Consider the following 16,122-nt stretch of genomic DNA (forward strand, 5'->3'; position numbering starts at 1 on the left):
AAGTTTCATGAATAATCCTATGAGAGCCCTGTCACAAAAACACGCTAATCTCTTCCCCAGGCTCAACTGCTAGAGCCGATACAATTTGTGTGCGGCTGTGGTTAGGGCTGGATGTGGGTAGACGTTCGACCGTTCTGATGAAATAACTTATCTGCTGCACTAAAAACTGCTGTCAGATTTGACCCATTAAATTGAGAGAGAATTTAATCTGATTTTAAATCCACATGAGACATTTGGTCATATAGTTTAGTAATAGAGTTTAGTTTCCCCATCATATCCTCTTATTTTATTTCCCCTCATCTCCCATCTTCTCTCCTGTTAACACAGCATACGCATGGATCAGAAAAGAGACTGGACAGATTTAGTGTCAGTGTTTTATTTAGACAGCTTCAGATGTTAGTGGTCACATGGCTGTTATAAAGGCACCGCAATAGACACACATCAGATCCACACAACAAACCTTATAGACACTATAGTCTAGTAGTCCACTCAATCTAGCACATTATAGATAGAAAACACACACATTCTCAATACAATATCATCTGTTATGATCTAATAAATTCAACAAATGCGTCACAAAACATTCAGTGCTAACTTATAGAAAAGTACAGGCTGATAGAAAAACAAGTATTTCTTGTTTGAAAAATTGAGTTTAGAAAAAGGAGAGGTGTGTTTGTTGTTTCTAGTTGTGTCTGAGAGTTAAGTGTGTGTCCGCGTCGGTGTGTATCAAGGCACGTTAGCCCTGGCCTTGTATCTCTCCAGATGGCGTGTCAGGTCTTCAAGTCTCATGTCCTTCAGCTGAACCAGGTGTTCCAGTCTGTTCACCTTGATTTGCAGGATCTACACACACACACACACACACACACACACACACACACACACACACACACACACCTCAGTGTAAACAATGTATTTGACTTCACACTAACTATCTCCTATCAAAGAACGGATGTGACAATGCAGTGACAAGTGTAAATGTGTGTACGTGATCTTGCTGACCATTTTTAACACAGTAATGATAAAAAGACATTAGTGGAAACCCACAGCTGATGTCTGCTGAAAGCTCACCAACTCACTACTGACACTGCTTACACACACACACACACACACACACACACACACACACACACACACACACACACACACACACACACACACACACACACACACACACACACACACACACACACACACACACACACACACACACACACACACACACACACACACACACACACACACACGGGACATATCTGCTGACGGATAGTGACACTCCCACTTCCTCTACACTACAGTCAGAAAGTGTCACTCAAGAGGCCAGATTACACCTGTAACCCTGCCGGCCAAAGTGTGTGTGTGTGTGTGTGTGTGTGTGTGTGTGTGTGTGTGTGTGTGTGTGTGTGTGTACCTCCACAGTCTCCTGTAGGGCAAGTAAAGCTTGCTCCTTCTCCTCCAGCACAAGACGGATGGTTGGGTCCACCTGAGAACCTAGCACAGTGCTACACACACACACACACACATTATAGAAAAGTCCAGATTGTACAATATTTGTTGCTGTTGTGCTGCACATCTCAGAGGATTACTATAACAAATGAATATGGTTCCTCCTCCAGATGTTTGAGGTCTGATAATCTGTGCAGCATGACTACGGTGACATGACCTGGAACACATCCATTACATTTAAAGACTGACACATCGTGAGTGCTAGTAGTACCTAGTCTTGTCTGTGTGTTGGTGTACATGTGCCCTCTCCTCTTTCTTCTTCCCCAGTCCTGGTTTCTTCTGGGCGTCGTTGGGAGGTGGCTCTGAGGGACACAGAAGATGGAGAAACAGAGACAATCCACTGAGTGATGTCACATTTGCACCACAATCTAATCTGTCTATCTTGTCTGTCTGTCCACCCGTCCGTCAGCAGTAGAAGGATGCCTCTCCATCCGTGTGTCCATCTGTACGTCAGCAGGAGAAGGTAGACAGAACAGTGAGACTACTGGCTTTGGGCTGAGAGGACACAGCCTGGGCATCCTATGGACTGAATGGGAGGTCTGGGGGGGTTAGGGTTTGCTTACAGACAACAGACAGAGTTACATGGATACTTCTAACAGAGACAGTGATGTTGTTGTTGGATGCTCCCATACATTCTCAGCCCTTTAAAGGACATTACTGACCGTAGCAGCTCCTGACCCACTTTTGTGTGTGTGTGTCTTTGTCTCTGTGTGTGCAGCTGACCAAGTTCTGACTCGGTCACCTCCTCTAACTACCAGCTAACTGAAGGTGCTGAGTATATCTGGGTCAGCAGAGGAGTCACCCTATGTATAACTGTGTCACATTATACAAGTGTTTGTCTTCACTGCAGAGAGAGAACCAACAGCTCTGTACACAGTGCCTGAGTCAGGGGTTAGGTCAGGGGTCAGGTTTCTGTACCTGTGAGAGGCTTCTCTTGGTTCCTGTTGTTGTAGTATTCCACATCCTAGGAGACAGAAGAATAGTTAGTGTGTTTTTATTTTACACCTCTGTTATATTCTATGCTCTACCCTATGAACAGTTACTGGATGTGTGCATGATGAGAATGGAATGTTTGATCAGCAAAGGTTGTTTGATCGAATGTTAGTTGGTCACACACACACACACACACACACACACACACACACCACACACACACACACACACACACACACACACACACCACACACACACACACACACACACACACACACACACACACACACACACACACACACACACACACACACACACACACACACACACCAGTAGTGTGTCTTCAGTGCATTGCTGTCTCTTGTCGTCAATCCTTTCTCGGAGCAAACACAGGACAGGCTCTATTACTCCAGCAGTGCTCACCACTATCCTCTTCACTGTCTCCTCTGGGATGTGGAAGTTCAGCTTGGAGAACACCTTCCTGTCAACATGGAAACGTGCTGATTTTGGGTCAGTTTTGCATTTCTCCCACTAATGGTTAAGGTTAGATTGGGGGAGGGGGAGCTGTACCTAGATCTGTAGCTAGGGAAAACTTCCCCCCCGGCGCGAGAGTAGAGGAAACATATGTTAATGTGTGCAATTAGCGCTATGTTATGGATCTACAGTTGAAGTCGGAAGTTTACATACACCTTAGCCAAATACATTTAAACTCAGTTTTTCACAATTCCTGACATTTAACAAATTCCCCGTTTTAGGTCAGTTAGGATCACCAATTTATTTTAAGAATGTGAAATATCAGAATAATAGTAGAGAGAATGATTTATTTCAGCTTTTATTTCTTTCATCACATTCCCAGTGGGTCAGAAGTTTACATACACTCAATTAGTATTTGGTAGCATTGCCTTAAAATTGTTTAACGTGCCGGGTAGCCTTCCACAAGCTTCCCACAATAAGTTGGGTGAATTTTGGCCCATGCCTCCTGACAAAGCTGGTGTAACTGAGTCAGGTTTGTAGGCTTCTTTGCTTGCACACGCTTTTTCAGTTCTATGGGATTGAGGTCAGGGCTTTGTGATGGCCACTCCAATACCTTGAATTTCTTGTCCTTAAGCCATTTTGAGTGTATGGCCTTACGCCATACACTCAATTAGTATTTGGTAGCATTGCCTTTAAATTGTTTAACTTGGGTCAAACATTTCGGGTACTGCCCACAAATGTTCTATGGGATTGAGGTCAGGGCTTTGTGATGGCCACTCCAATGCCTTGACTTTGTTGTCTTTAAGCCATTTTGCAACAACTTTGGAAGTATGCTTGGGGACATTGTCCATTTGGAAGACCCATTTGTGACCAAGCTTTAACTTCCTGACTGATGTCTTGAGATGTTGCTTCAATATATCCACGTAATTTTCCTGCCTCATGATGCCATCCATTTTGTGAAGTGCACCAGTCCCTCCTGCAGCAAAGCATCCCCACAACATGATGCTGCCACCGCCATGCTTCGCGGTTGGGATGGTGTTCTTCAGCTTGCAAGCCTCCCCCTTTTCCTCCAAACATAAATGGTCATTATGGCCAAACAGTTCTATTTTTGTTTCATCAGACCAGAGGACATTTCTCCAAAAAGTACAATCTTTGTCCCCATGTGCAGTTGCAAACCGTAGTCTGGCTTTTTTATGGCTTTTTTGGAGCAGTGGCCTCTTCCTTGCTGAGCTGTCCTTTCAGGTTATGTCAATATAGGACTTGTTTTACTGTGGATATAGATATCTTTGTACCTGTTTCCTCCAGCATCTTCACAAGGTCCTTTGCTGTTGTTCTGGGATTGATTTGCACTTTTCGCACCAAAGTACTTTCATCTCTAGGAGACAGAACGCGCCTCCTTCCTGAGCGGTATGACAGCTGCATGGTCCCATGGTGTTTATACATGCATACTATTGTTTGTACAGATGAACGTGGTACCTTCAGGCATTTGGAAATTGCTCTCTAGGATGAACCAGACTTGTGAAGGTCTAAAAATTGTTGTTGTTGTTGAGGTTTTGGCTGATTTCTTTTGATTTTCCCATGATGTCAAGCAAAGAGGCACTGAGTTTGAAGGTCGGCCTTGAAATAAATCCACAGGTACATCTCCAAATTACTGAAATTATGTCAATTAGCTTATCAGAAGCTTCTAAAGCCATGACATAACTTCCTGGAATTTTCCAAGCTGTTTAAAGGCACAGTCAACTTAGTGTATGTAAACTTCTGACCCACTGGAATTGTAATACAGTGAATTAAAAGTGAAATAATCTGTCTTGGAAAAATGACTTGTATCATGCACAAAGTAGATGTCCTAACCGACTTGCCAAAACTCTAGTTTGTTAACAAAAAAATTGTGGAGTGGTTGAAAAACTAGTTTTAATGACTCCAACCTAAGTGTATGTAAACTTCCGACTTCAACTGTATATGGCTGGATCCAAAATGGCTGTGGTCCAACCCAGTGGTCAGTGAGTAGGAGTTCTCACGGCCCTGTGTAGTTGCTTAGAAGTAGAATACAGCATCAAAGATTCCCAGAGGAACCTGTTCAGTACATTGACACACACACACACACACACACACACACACACACACACACACACACACACACACACACACACACACACACACACACACACACACACACACACACACACACACACACACACACACACACACACACACACACACACACACACTTGCCTGTTGAGAGCGCCCCAGTTGCTGAGTTTTTGCTGTATAGAGTTGGCTGGGGTGTAGTTGTGAAGCTCCACCAGTTTGGGAAAGAAATACTTGACGACCTCAGCAGCCATCACTGGAACAAGGGCCGATATAAACAACACTGCTATGACATGTTTCTGTCTGGACTAACTTTTCTTAGTTGCCAACCACTGGACAGTGCTCAATGAAACTGACAACAGAAAGAAAAGTTATTCATTTAAACATTGAATAAATAATTTAATTATAATAGATTAATCATTTATAAATGATCAGCACCAAAGCTGTTGGTTAACTCAAGTACCTAAGTTAGCCCCTAGGCCAGGGTTTCCCAAACTCTGTCCTCAGAACCCCAAGGGGTTCATATATAGTTTTTTTGCCCTAGCACTACACAGCTAGTTCAAATAATCAACTAATGATCAAGCTTTGATCATTTGAATCAGCTGTGTAGTGTTAGGGCAAAAACCAAAACGTGCATCCCTTGGGGTCCAGAGGACCGAGTTTAGGAAACGCTACCCTAGGCCTAGAATAAATAATTGTTAGCCACACCCCGCTTCCACCTCGCTCCGCTGCTGCTTCTTCTTCTTCTGTGGTTTTTATATGGCAATTTGCCACCAACTTTAAGATGCTTTACCGCCACCAACTGGACTGGAGTGTGGACCAGAAACAGGGAAGGTCTAGCTCCTATTCATTATTCTCGTCTCCTCAAGGAAATTAAGGAAACTAAATACATAATTAAATATTACATCCCCTAAAGATTTTCTCAGCAGTTCACCTATGCTTGGCTCTTCAACACCATTACTCCTTAAATCCGATAACAATCTCTCCCTTTCCCTCCCATATTACTGGCACTGAAATAACATGTGTTCCACGGTCTCCATCTCCTCATGATCATACCTCCCAGTCAGACATTTTCCAACCAATTTTAATGTACTGTTGAGCCATGTGTGTCCCAGAGGAATTTAGTAATATGAATTGAATGGAGTTTCCCATCTTCCCATTTAGAGTTTCTGGTTCAGCACAGAAATGCCCTTATCCTGATGGTGTGACAAAGGCTTTTCCTAACAGAGCTGCTAACTTTCTTTGTTGTTACTTTAATGTTGGAACCAACATACAGTACCTCAAGCAGGAAGAGAGGCAAGACTTTATAGTAAGTACAGTGTCATACAATATAGAGTCTCTATGGATGTGTTATGAATGACCAAAGTTGTCTCACTTCAAACTACAGTGCCTTGCAAAAGTATTCATCCCCCTTGGCGTTTTTCCTATTTTGTTGCATTACAACCTGTAATTTAAATAGATTTTTATTTGGATTTCATGTAATGGACATACACAAAATAGTCCAAATTGGTGAAATGAAAAAAATAACTTCTAAAAAAGAAAAAAACGGAAAAGTGGTGCGTGCATATGTATTCACTCCCTTTGCTATGAAGCCCCTAAATAAGATCTGATGCAAGCAATTACCTTCACAAGTCACAAAATTAGTTAAATAAAGTCCACCTGTGTGCAATCTAAGTGTCACATGATGTGTCACATGATCTCAGTATATATACACCTGTTCTGAAAGGCCCCAGAGTCTGCAACACCACTAAGCAAGGGACACCACCAAGCAAGCGGCACCATGAAGACCAGGAGCTCTCCAAACAGGTCAGGGACAAAGTTGTGGAGAAGTACAGATCAGGGTTGGGTTATAAAAAATATCCAAAACTTTGAACATCCCACGGAGCACCATTAATCCATTATTAAAAAATGGAAAGAATATGGCACCACAACAAACCTGCTAAGACTGGGCCACCCACCAAAACTCATGGACCAGGCAAGGAGGGCATTAATCAGAAAGGCAACAAAGAGACCAAAGATAACCCTGAAGGAGCTGCAAAGCTCCACAGTGGAGATTGGAGTATCTGTCCATAGGACCACTTTAAGCCGTTTACTCCACAGAGCTGGGCTTTACAGAAGAGTGGCTAGAAAAAAGCTATTCCTTAAAGAAAAAATAAGCAAGCACGTTTGATGTTCGCCAAAAGGCATGTGGGAGACTCCCCAAACATATGGAGGAAGGTACTCTGGTCAGATGAGACTAAAATTGAGCTTTTTGGCCAACAAGGAATACGCTATGTCTGGCGCAAACCCAACACCTCCCAACACCTCTCAAACCCAACAGGGAAACCTGTTTTCAGACAGGCTAGAAGACTGGTGACGCCGACTGCCAAACGCCGCCCGAACAAGGAGAGAAACCGACTTCGGTGGAAGTCATGACAGTACCCCCCCCCCTTGACGCGTGGCTTCAGCAGCGTGCCGACACCGGCCTCGAGGACGACCCGGAGGGCGAGGTGCAGGGCGATCCGGACGGAGACGGTGAAACTCCCGCAGCATTGAAGGGTCCAACACGTCCTCCACCGGAACCCAGCATCTCTCCTCTGGACCGTACCTCTCCCAGTCCACGAGGTATAAGGCCCCTCGCCCGACGCCTCGAATCCATTATGGATCGAACGTAGTACGCCGGGGCCCCCTCGATATCCAGAGGGGGCGGAGGAACCTCCCGCACCTCAGACTCCTGGAGCGGGCCAACCACCACCGGCCTGAGGAGAGACACATGGAACGAAGGGTTAATACGGTAATCGGGGTGAAGCTGTAACTCACCTTGTTCAGTCTCCTCAGGACTTTAAATGGCCCCACAAACCACGGACCCAGCTTCCGGCAGGGCAGGCGGAGGGGCAGGTTTCGGGTTGAGAGCCAGACCCGGTCCCCCGGTGCGAACACCGGGGCCTCACTGCGGTGACGGTCTGCGCTGGCTTTCTGGCGCAGCACGGCGCGCTGAAGGTGAACATGAGTGGCGTCCCATGTCTCCTCCGCATGCCGGAACCAGTCGTCCACCGCAGGAGACTCGGTCTGACTGATGCCAAGGAGCCAGAACCGGCTGATACCCCAGTACGCACTGGAAGGGGGACAGGTTAGTGGAGGAGTGGCGCGCACAAACGCCGCCCACTCCCCCGGCCGGTCCTGGCAATAAGACCTCAGAAACCTACCCACATCCTGGTTAACTCTCTCCACCTGCCCGTTACACTCGGGGTGAAAACCCGAGGTAAGGCTGATCGACACCCCCAGACATTCCATGAACGCCCTCCAGACCCTCGAAGTGAACTGGGGACCCCGATCAGACACTATATCCTCAGGCTCCCCGTAGTGCCGGAAGACGTGCGTAAACAAGGCCTCTGCAGTCTGTAGGACTGTAGGGAGACCGGGCAGAGGAAGGAGACGGCAGGACTTAGAGAAACAATCCACAACAACCAGGATCGTGGTGTTTCCCTGTGATGGGGGGAGATCGGTCAGGAAATCGATCGACAGGTGCCACCATGGCCGTTGTGGTAAGGGGTGTAGCTTACCTCTGGGCAGGTGCCTAGGAGCCTTACACTGAGTGCACACTGAGCAAGAGCAAACATAAACCCTCACGTCCTTGGCCAAAGTGGGCCACCAGTACTTCCCACTCAGACAGCGCACCGTCCGACCGATGCCTGGATGACCAGAGGAAGGTGACGTGTGGGCCCAATAGATCAGCCAATCATGGACAGCAGACGGAACGTACAGACGCCCAGCGGGACACTGGAGGGGAGCGGGCTCTGCACGTAACGCCTGCTCAATGTCCGCGTCCAGCTCCCACACTACCGGTGCCACCAGGCAGGAGGCCGGGAGTATGGGGGTGGGATCCATGGGCCGCTCCTCTGTGTCATACAGCCGGGACAGTGCGTCTGCCTTCATGTTCTGGGAACCTGGTCTGTAAGAAAGTGTGAAAACAAAACGGGTGAAAAACATGGCCCACCTTGCCTGGCGAGGGTTCAGTCTCCTCACTGCCCGGATGTACTCCAGATTGTGGTGGTCAGTCCAGATGAGAAAAGGGTGTTTAGCCCCCTCAAGCTAATGTCTCCACGCCTTCAGAGCCTTGACGACAGCCAACAGCTCCCGGTCCCCCACGTCATAGTTTCGCTCCGCCGGGCTGAGCTTCCTTGAGAAGAAGGCACAGGGGCGGAGCTTCGGTGGCGTACCTGAGCGCTGCGAGAGCACGGCTCCTATCCCAGCCTCGGACGCGTCCACCTCCACTATGAACGCCAAAGAGGGATTCGGATGGGCCAGCACTGGAGCCGAGGTAAACAGAGCCCTCAGGTGACCAAAAGCCCTGTCCGCCTCAGCTGACCACTGCAAACGTACCGGTCCCCCCTTCAGCAGTGAGGTAATGGGAGCCGCTACCTGACCAAATCCCCGGATAAACTTCCGGTAGTAATTGGCAAACCCTAGAAACCGCTGCACCTCCTTTACCGTGGTGGGAGTCGGCCAATTACGCACGGCTGAAATGCGTCACTCTCCATCTCCACCCCTGAGGTGGAGGTTGTTAGCACCAGGTTGTTAGCGCTCCTGAGATCTAGTTTGGTGAAGAAGCGCGCCCCGTGCATTGACTCAATCGCCGTGGCGATAAGAGGAAGCGGGTAACTGTACATCACAGTGATGTGATTTAGGCCTTGGTAGTCAATACACGGGCGCAGACCTCCCTCCTTCTTCACAAAAAAGAAACTCGAGGTGGCAGGTGAAGTGGAGGACTGAATGTACCCCTGACGCAGGGATTTGGAGACATATGTTTCCATAGCCGCCGTCTCCGCCTGTGACAGGGGATACACGTGACTCCTGGGAAGTGCAGCATCTACCAGGAGATTTATCGCACAATCCCCCTGTCGATGGAGTGGTAATTGAGTCGCCTTCTTTTTGGAGAAGGCGAGAGCCAAATCGGCATATTCGGGGGGAATGCGCACGGTGGAGACCTGGTCTGGACTTTCCACCGTAGTAGCACCAACGGAAACCCCTAAACACCTCCCTGAGCACTCTCGTGACCACCCCGTTAGAGCCCTCGGTTGCCATGAAATGGTGGGGTCATGACGAGCTAACCAGGGAAGGCCTAGTACCACAGGAAACGCAGGAGAGTCAATGAGGAAGAGACTGATTCTCTCCTCGTGACCCCCCCGCATCACCATGCCCAGGGGGATGGTAGCTTCCCTAATTATCCCGGACCCTAATGGTCAACTGTCCAGAGCGTGAACTGGGAAAGGCCCAACCACTGGAACTATAGGGATCCCTAACCTATGGGCGAATGCTCTGTCGATGAAATTCGCAGCCACGCCTGAATCGACGAGCGCCTTATGCTGGGAATGCGGGGAAAACTCAGGAAAGTAAACATGCACAAATAGGTGTACAACAGAGGGCTCTGGATGAGAGTGGTGCATGCTCACCTGGGGCGACGCCAGAGTGCCCTGCCTGCTGCCTTGACCCCTAGAGGAACCAACCCGGCACCGACCAGCAGTGTGACCTCTGCGGCCACAGATGGTACACGTGAAAGCCCCTCCTCCGGCCTCCCTGAGCGCAGCACCTCCCAGCTCCATAGGCACCGGAGCGGTGGAGCTGGGAGAGGGAATTGACAGAGCCCTCTCTGGACGTCCGCGGGTGACCAGCAGGTTATCCAACCGAATGGACAGGTCCACTAGCTGGTCGAAGGTGAGGGTGGTATCCCTGCAGGCCAACTCCCGACGGACATCTTTGCACAGGCTGCAACGGTAGTGGTCGATAAGGGCCCTGTCGTTCCATCCCTCTCCTGCGGCCAGGGTCCAAAATTCTAGGGCGAACTCCTCGGCGCTCCTCTTCCCCAGCCTCAGGTGGAAAAGACGTTCACCCGCCGGGTGGTCAAAGACTTGTGTGAACTCCGTGAAGTCATCCAATGCCGCATCTCCTTCTCCCCACACCTGCTGGTCACCCACGGAAGTCGTGACAGGCCTAGTCAAAGCCCAGACCTCAATCCAATTGAGAATCTGTGGTAAAGATTGCTGCACACAAGCGAAACTCATCCAACTTGAAGGAGCTGGAGCAGTTTGCCTTGAAGAATGGGCAAAAATACCAGTGGCTAAATGTGCCAAGCTTATTTTTTGTCTTATTTCTTGTTTGTTTCACAATAAAAAATATTTTGCATCTTCAAAGTGGTAGGCATGTTGTGTAAATCAAATGATACAAACCTCCAAAAAAATCTATTTTAATTCCAGGTTGTAAGGCAACAAAATAGGAAAAATGCCAAGGGGAATACTTTCACAAACCACTGTACGTATTACAGGACAATACATAAAGTGTCAATAAATAGGTTATTAACGTTCTGCCGATTTATGAAGGGGCGGCAGGTGGTTAGAGTTTTGGGCCAGTAACTGAAAGGTTGCTGGATCGAATGCCCAAGCTGACAAGGTAAAAATCTGTTGTTCTGCCCCTGAACAAGGCAGTTAACCCACTGTTCCTAGGTCATCATTGTAAATAAGAATTTGTTCTTAACTGACTTGCCTAGTTAAATAAAGGTAAAATATGAAGGTTACTGTAAGGTGTGAAAGGTATTTAAATTGATTGATGGACCCGCAAAGCGTTTGTGTGTGTTAGAACCAAAATTACTCGGAGTAGTCCAACCTGAACCCACTGCACCAGGGCTTGATTACAACCTGTTACAATGATGCCAACATTTTATGGCTGATCTTTCAGCTGGGGAGTGGGTGAATGTGTCAAAGACCTAACCTGGCCCAGCACTGTGCGGTATGGCTCGCTTTTGTTGTGTGCATGTTTGTGTACTGAGGAACATGTAACTTGGTTCCAGAAGAAAGACACTTTCAATTTCTTTAGGTTTCTCTTTCATCAAGGTAAGTGTTTCCTGGGATAACGTTGTCCCCATGCTATTGCACACACAGCACATATAAGCCTGGAATATCAACCATTCAAAGTTGGCCATAGAATTCTATAGGATGACCTTACTGAGTAAAGTATTCGTTATCGTCACCACTTAACACAGTAAAAAATTCTTAATTATTTCTAAACCCTCCCATTTCCACAATTTATCTTCTTAAAATGTGATTTTAAACCTTACCCTAACTAATGATGGCCAAGTTTGATGCATTGGTCCAGTAGACCTTCCGTGCATTTGGGCGGAAGTGTCTGGGAACTATATTAGGTGTAATGTGACTAACATGACATCACTTTAGAGCGTATGCCATCCTTCAGCACAACATTTCACCCTTTATAAAGCACGTGTTTATATCATATTTAACATAGTGGGTTATGTCACATTTTATATTGGTGATTATGTCACACAGTTATGCCACATTTATGAATCCTTTATAAAGCATGACATCCAGTTATAGATGCTTTGTAACACATTTATGTAGTGCTTATGAAGGCATTGTGAAGGCTTTACGAAGCCTTTATAAGCTGAACATCATTTAAAGCGGAACCAAACTGTGCACCTTCACAAATGCCTGGGCTAACATCTATACATTCTCCATGTCTTTCACTGCAACAGTCTCCCCACTTTTCAGCACAGGGAGATCCCATTCTCGTCTGACCCCACTCATCCTCTTAATCATCCCCCGTACCACTCCCAGAGGAGTAGTCCTGCCTATGTTTCCACAAAACCAACGCCAATACTCCCTCTTAACTGTCCTAATGGTCCTCCTTACTACAGCTTAGGCTTGTTTATACTGTATCAGGTGCTGGTAGTTATAGGACCCTTTAAACATCCTTAAAGCACCGTTCCTACTCACAGCTTCCTTCTCTGCACTCTTCAGTCCACCAGGGAACTGCATTCCTCCTTCTCCACCCATCACCTGCCTTGCGGCCCCTTCTATTGCTCCTCTTACTACATCATTCACTGTTTCTATATCTGCACTGAATTCTATTGTGGACTACATGAAAAGGAGGACCGAGCACACCCCCATTCTCATCGACGGGGCTGTAGTGGAACAAGTTGAGAGCTTCAAGTTCCTTGGTGTCCACATCACCAACAAACTATCATGGTCCAAACACACTAAGTCGTGAAGAGAAAAAGCATATTCCCCATCAGGAGACTGAAAGGATTTGGCATGGGTCCCCAGTTCCTCAAAAGGTTCTACAGCTGCACCATCGAGAGCATCCTGACTGGTTGCATCACTGCCTGGTATGGCAACTGCTCTGCCTCCGACCGCAAGGCACTACAAAGGGTAGTGCGTACGGCCCAGTACATCACTGGGGCCAAGCTTCCTGCCATCCAGGACTTCTATATCAGACGATGTCAGAGGAAATTGTCAAAGACTCCAGCCACACTAGTTATAGACTGTTTTTTCTGCTACCGTACGGCAAGCGGTACCGGAGTGCCAAGTCGAGGTCCAAAAGGCTTCTTAACAGCTTCTACCCCCAAGCCATAAGACTCCTGAACAGCTAATCAAAGGGCTACCCAGACCCCTCTTTTAAAGTGCTGCAACTCTGTTTATAATCTATGCATAGTCACTTTAACTCTACCTACATGTACATATTACCACAATTACCCCAACTAACCGGTGCCCCTGCACATTGCTTCTGTACCGGTACCCCCTGTATATAGCCTCGCTTGTTATTTTACTGCTGCTGTTTAATTATTTGTTATTTTTATTATCTATTTTTAACTTAACTTCTTAAAGCATTGTTGGTTATGGGCTTTTTAGTAAGTATTTCACTGTAAGGTATACATTGTATTCAGTGTTGTATTCAGTGGCATGTGACAAATACAATTTCATTTGAATTCACCTGCAACATCCATGTCACGTCCTGACCATGGTAAGCTGTTATTTTCTATGGTCGAGTAGGTCAGGGCGTGACAGGGGGGTTTTCTAGTTTCGTTTTTTTCTATGTTGTTATGTTCTAGTTTTGTATTTCTATGTTGGGTTGTTCTAGTTTTTGTATTTCTATGTTGGGCTTTGTTTGAGATGATCTCCAATTAGAGGCAGCTGGTCATCGTTGTCTCTAATTGGAGGTCATATTTAAGTTGGTGTTTGTGCCACCTGGGGTTGTGGGAGATTAATTTTGAGTCAGTGTATGTTTTACCTCTGCGTCGTTGTTTTTTGTTTACAGTTTATTTATGTATTGCATAGTTTCACAGTGTAAATAAAATGTGGAATGACACAAAAGCTGCACTTTGGTCCGCTTCTTCCTAGACAGCCGTGACAAGCCATCAACTCCTGAAAATATAATTTGAAAAATATCTCCTCCCATTTCCTGCTGTATCTTCCACCCTCATTCTTACAGTACACTTGATTGGGGAGTGATCACTACCCTCTGTAGAATCCTCCCATACCTCCCAGCTACATCTGCCTTCCATCTTTGAACTAGAGATCAGAGTAAGATCCAGAGCAGATTCATTTCCTGTTACTGGGTCTCCCCCCCTCTAATGACGTCGTTCATTTAGATACCCTACCTCCGTCGCTGAAGTCTCTTGTTATGTTCCTCTTAGGTCTGGACAGTGGTATTTTGTCTATCCAGGCAAACAAGTCTTGCAATATTTCTTCGTTTAATTCTTTGTCCATTCTGTATACCGGTCCTTCATCGGACAACTTTGCACTTCGATTTGCAGCTAGCCTGTATCGTTAGCTAGCTAGCAAGCTTCCCACGATGGTCGTCACTAGTTACCATAGCCACAGTCATAAACCCCGCCCATTTCTACAATTTCTCTTCTAAAAATCTGATTTTAAACCTAGCCTTAACCACACTGATAAACGTATCACTAACCCTAATCTAAAAAGCAACCAAATCCTAACCAAAAAGCAAAATATATATATTTACGATATGGCCAATTTTAACTTTGTGGCTGTGCTATCTAGTGGAAACAGGTTGTTTGTTTAACTCGTTGCTAGGTAACCAATATCCAAGTATGGAATCTGAGAAAAGACAAACCTCATCAGAAATGAGTGAGTCCATAGAAATAGAATTATGAGTGAGCTAGAGACAGTGGGGAGAGAAACAACAACACACTGAAAAGTGTAGACGTTATTATTTTATAACAGACAACATATTTTCCAATAAATAGCATGTCTACACATTTGTTGTCAAGTTTTTACATGGTATAAAATGTGCACTGAGATGCAATGCAGAACATTACAATCAACATCACACATACATTCATCATACACCAACAGTAAAATAAGGTTTAACATTTTAATAATGACAAGATAAACCAGAGTGGTCCAAATGGACCCTTAGCCCCTATCTGACCCAAGCCATTCCTCCCTAGCCTTCACCCTGGGTTCGTTCAGCAGGATGCAACGTTTTAATAATATATACGGTATGTTTTTTATCCAAAGAGACTTACAGTTGTGCATACATACATTTTACATATGGGTGGTCCCAGGAATCAAACCCACTACCCTGGCATTACAAGTGCCATGCTTTACCAACTGAGCTACAAAGGGCCACGTTTAGATAGAAATATGCTATGTAGAACAAGCATGCCTCTCTGCAGGTTTGGCTAGGTTACTTTCTAAATGTAATTTGTTACAGTTACTGTACTGAACAAAAATATAAATGTAACATGCAACAATTTCAACGATGTTACTGAATTATAGTTCATATAAGTGAATCAGTCAATTGAAATAAATTCATTAGGACCTAATCTATGGATTTCACGTGACTGGGCAGGGGCACAGCCATGGGTGGGCCTGAGAGGGCATAGGTTCAACCATTTGGGAGTCAGGCCCACCGACTGGGGAGCCAGGCCCAGCCAATCAGAATTAGTTTTTTCCGCAAAAGGGCTTCATTACAGACAGAAATACTCCTGTTTCATCAGCTGTTCGGGTGGCTAGTCGCAGTTAAAGAAGCCGGATGTGGATGTCCTGGGCTGGCGTAGATACACATGGTCTGTGTTTGTGAGGCCAGTTGGAAGTACTGACAAATTTTCTAAAACAATGTCGGAGGCAGTTTATGGTAGAGAAATGAACATTCAATTCTCTGGCAACAGCTCTGGTGGACATTCCTGCAGTCAGCATGCCAAGTGCATGCTCCCTTAAAACTTGAGACATCTGTGACATTGTGTTGTGTGACAAAACTGCACATTTTAGAGTGGCCTTTTATTGTCCACAGCACAAGTGTCACGTCCTGACCAGTAAAGGGGCTGTTTGT

The 16,122-nt window shown here is 46.1% G+C and overlaps 1 protein-coding gene across 2 annotated transcripts; it reads right to left on the bottom strand.

Annotated features, from left to right (window-relative positions):
* Nucleotides 1-360: 360 nt before the first annotated feature.
* spef1 (sperm flagellar and cilia associated 1) lies at nucleotides 361-14,641 on the bottom strand. Of its 2 annotated transcripts, none has more exons than XM_014153930.3 (7): nucleotides 14,426-14,641; nucleotides 5,143-5,254; nucleotides 2,860-2,917; nucleotides 2,422-2,467; nucleotides 1,715-1,805; nucleotides 1,409-1,499; nucleotides 361-840 (listed from the first exon to the last, which is right to left on the bottom strand). In XM_014153930.3, the coding sequence occupies exons 1-7, from the start codon at nucleotides 14,532-14,534 to the stop codon at nucleotides 727-729; spliced, it is 621 nt and encodes a 206-aa protein (XP_014009405.1). In that variant the 5' UTR covers nucleotides 14,535-14,641; the 3' UTR covers nucleotides 361-726. The 2 variants fall into 2 exon arrangements, with proteins under 2 accessions (XP_014009405.1, NP_001134250.1); NM_001140778.2 differs by having other exon boundaries at nucleotides 364-840; nucleotides 2,767-2,917; nucleotides 14,426-14,631.
* Nucleotides 14,642-16,122: the final 1,481 nt, after the last annotated feature.

This window comes from Salmo salar, chromosome 18, assembly GCF_965601325.2.
Source record: "Salmo salar chromosome 18, fSalSal1, whole genome shotgun sequence".
NCBI classification, from domain to species: Eukaryota; Metazoa; Chordata; class Actinopteri; order Salmoniformes; family Salmonidae; genus Salmo; species Salmo salar.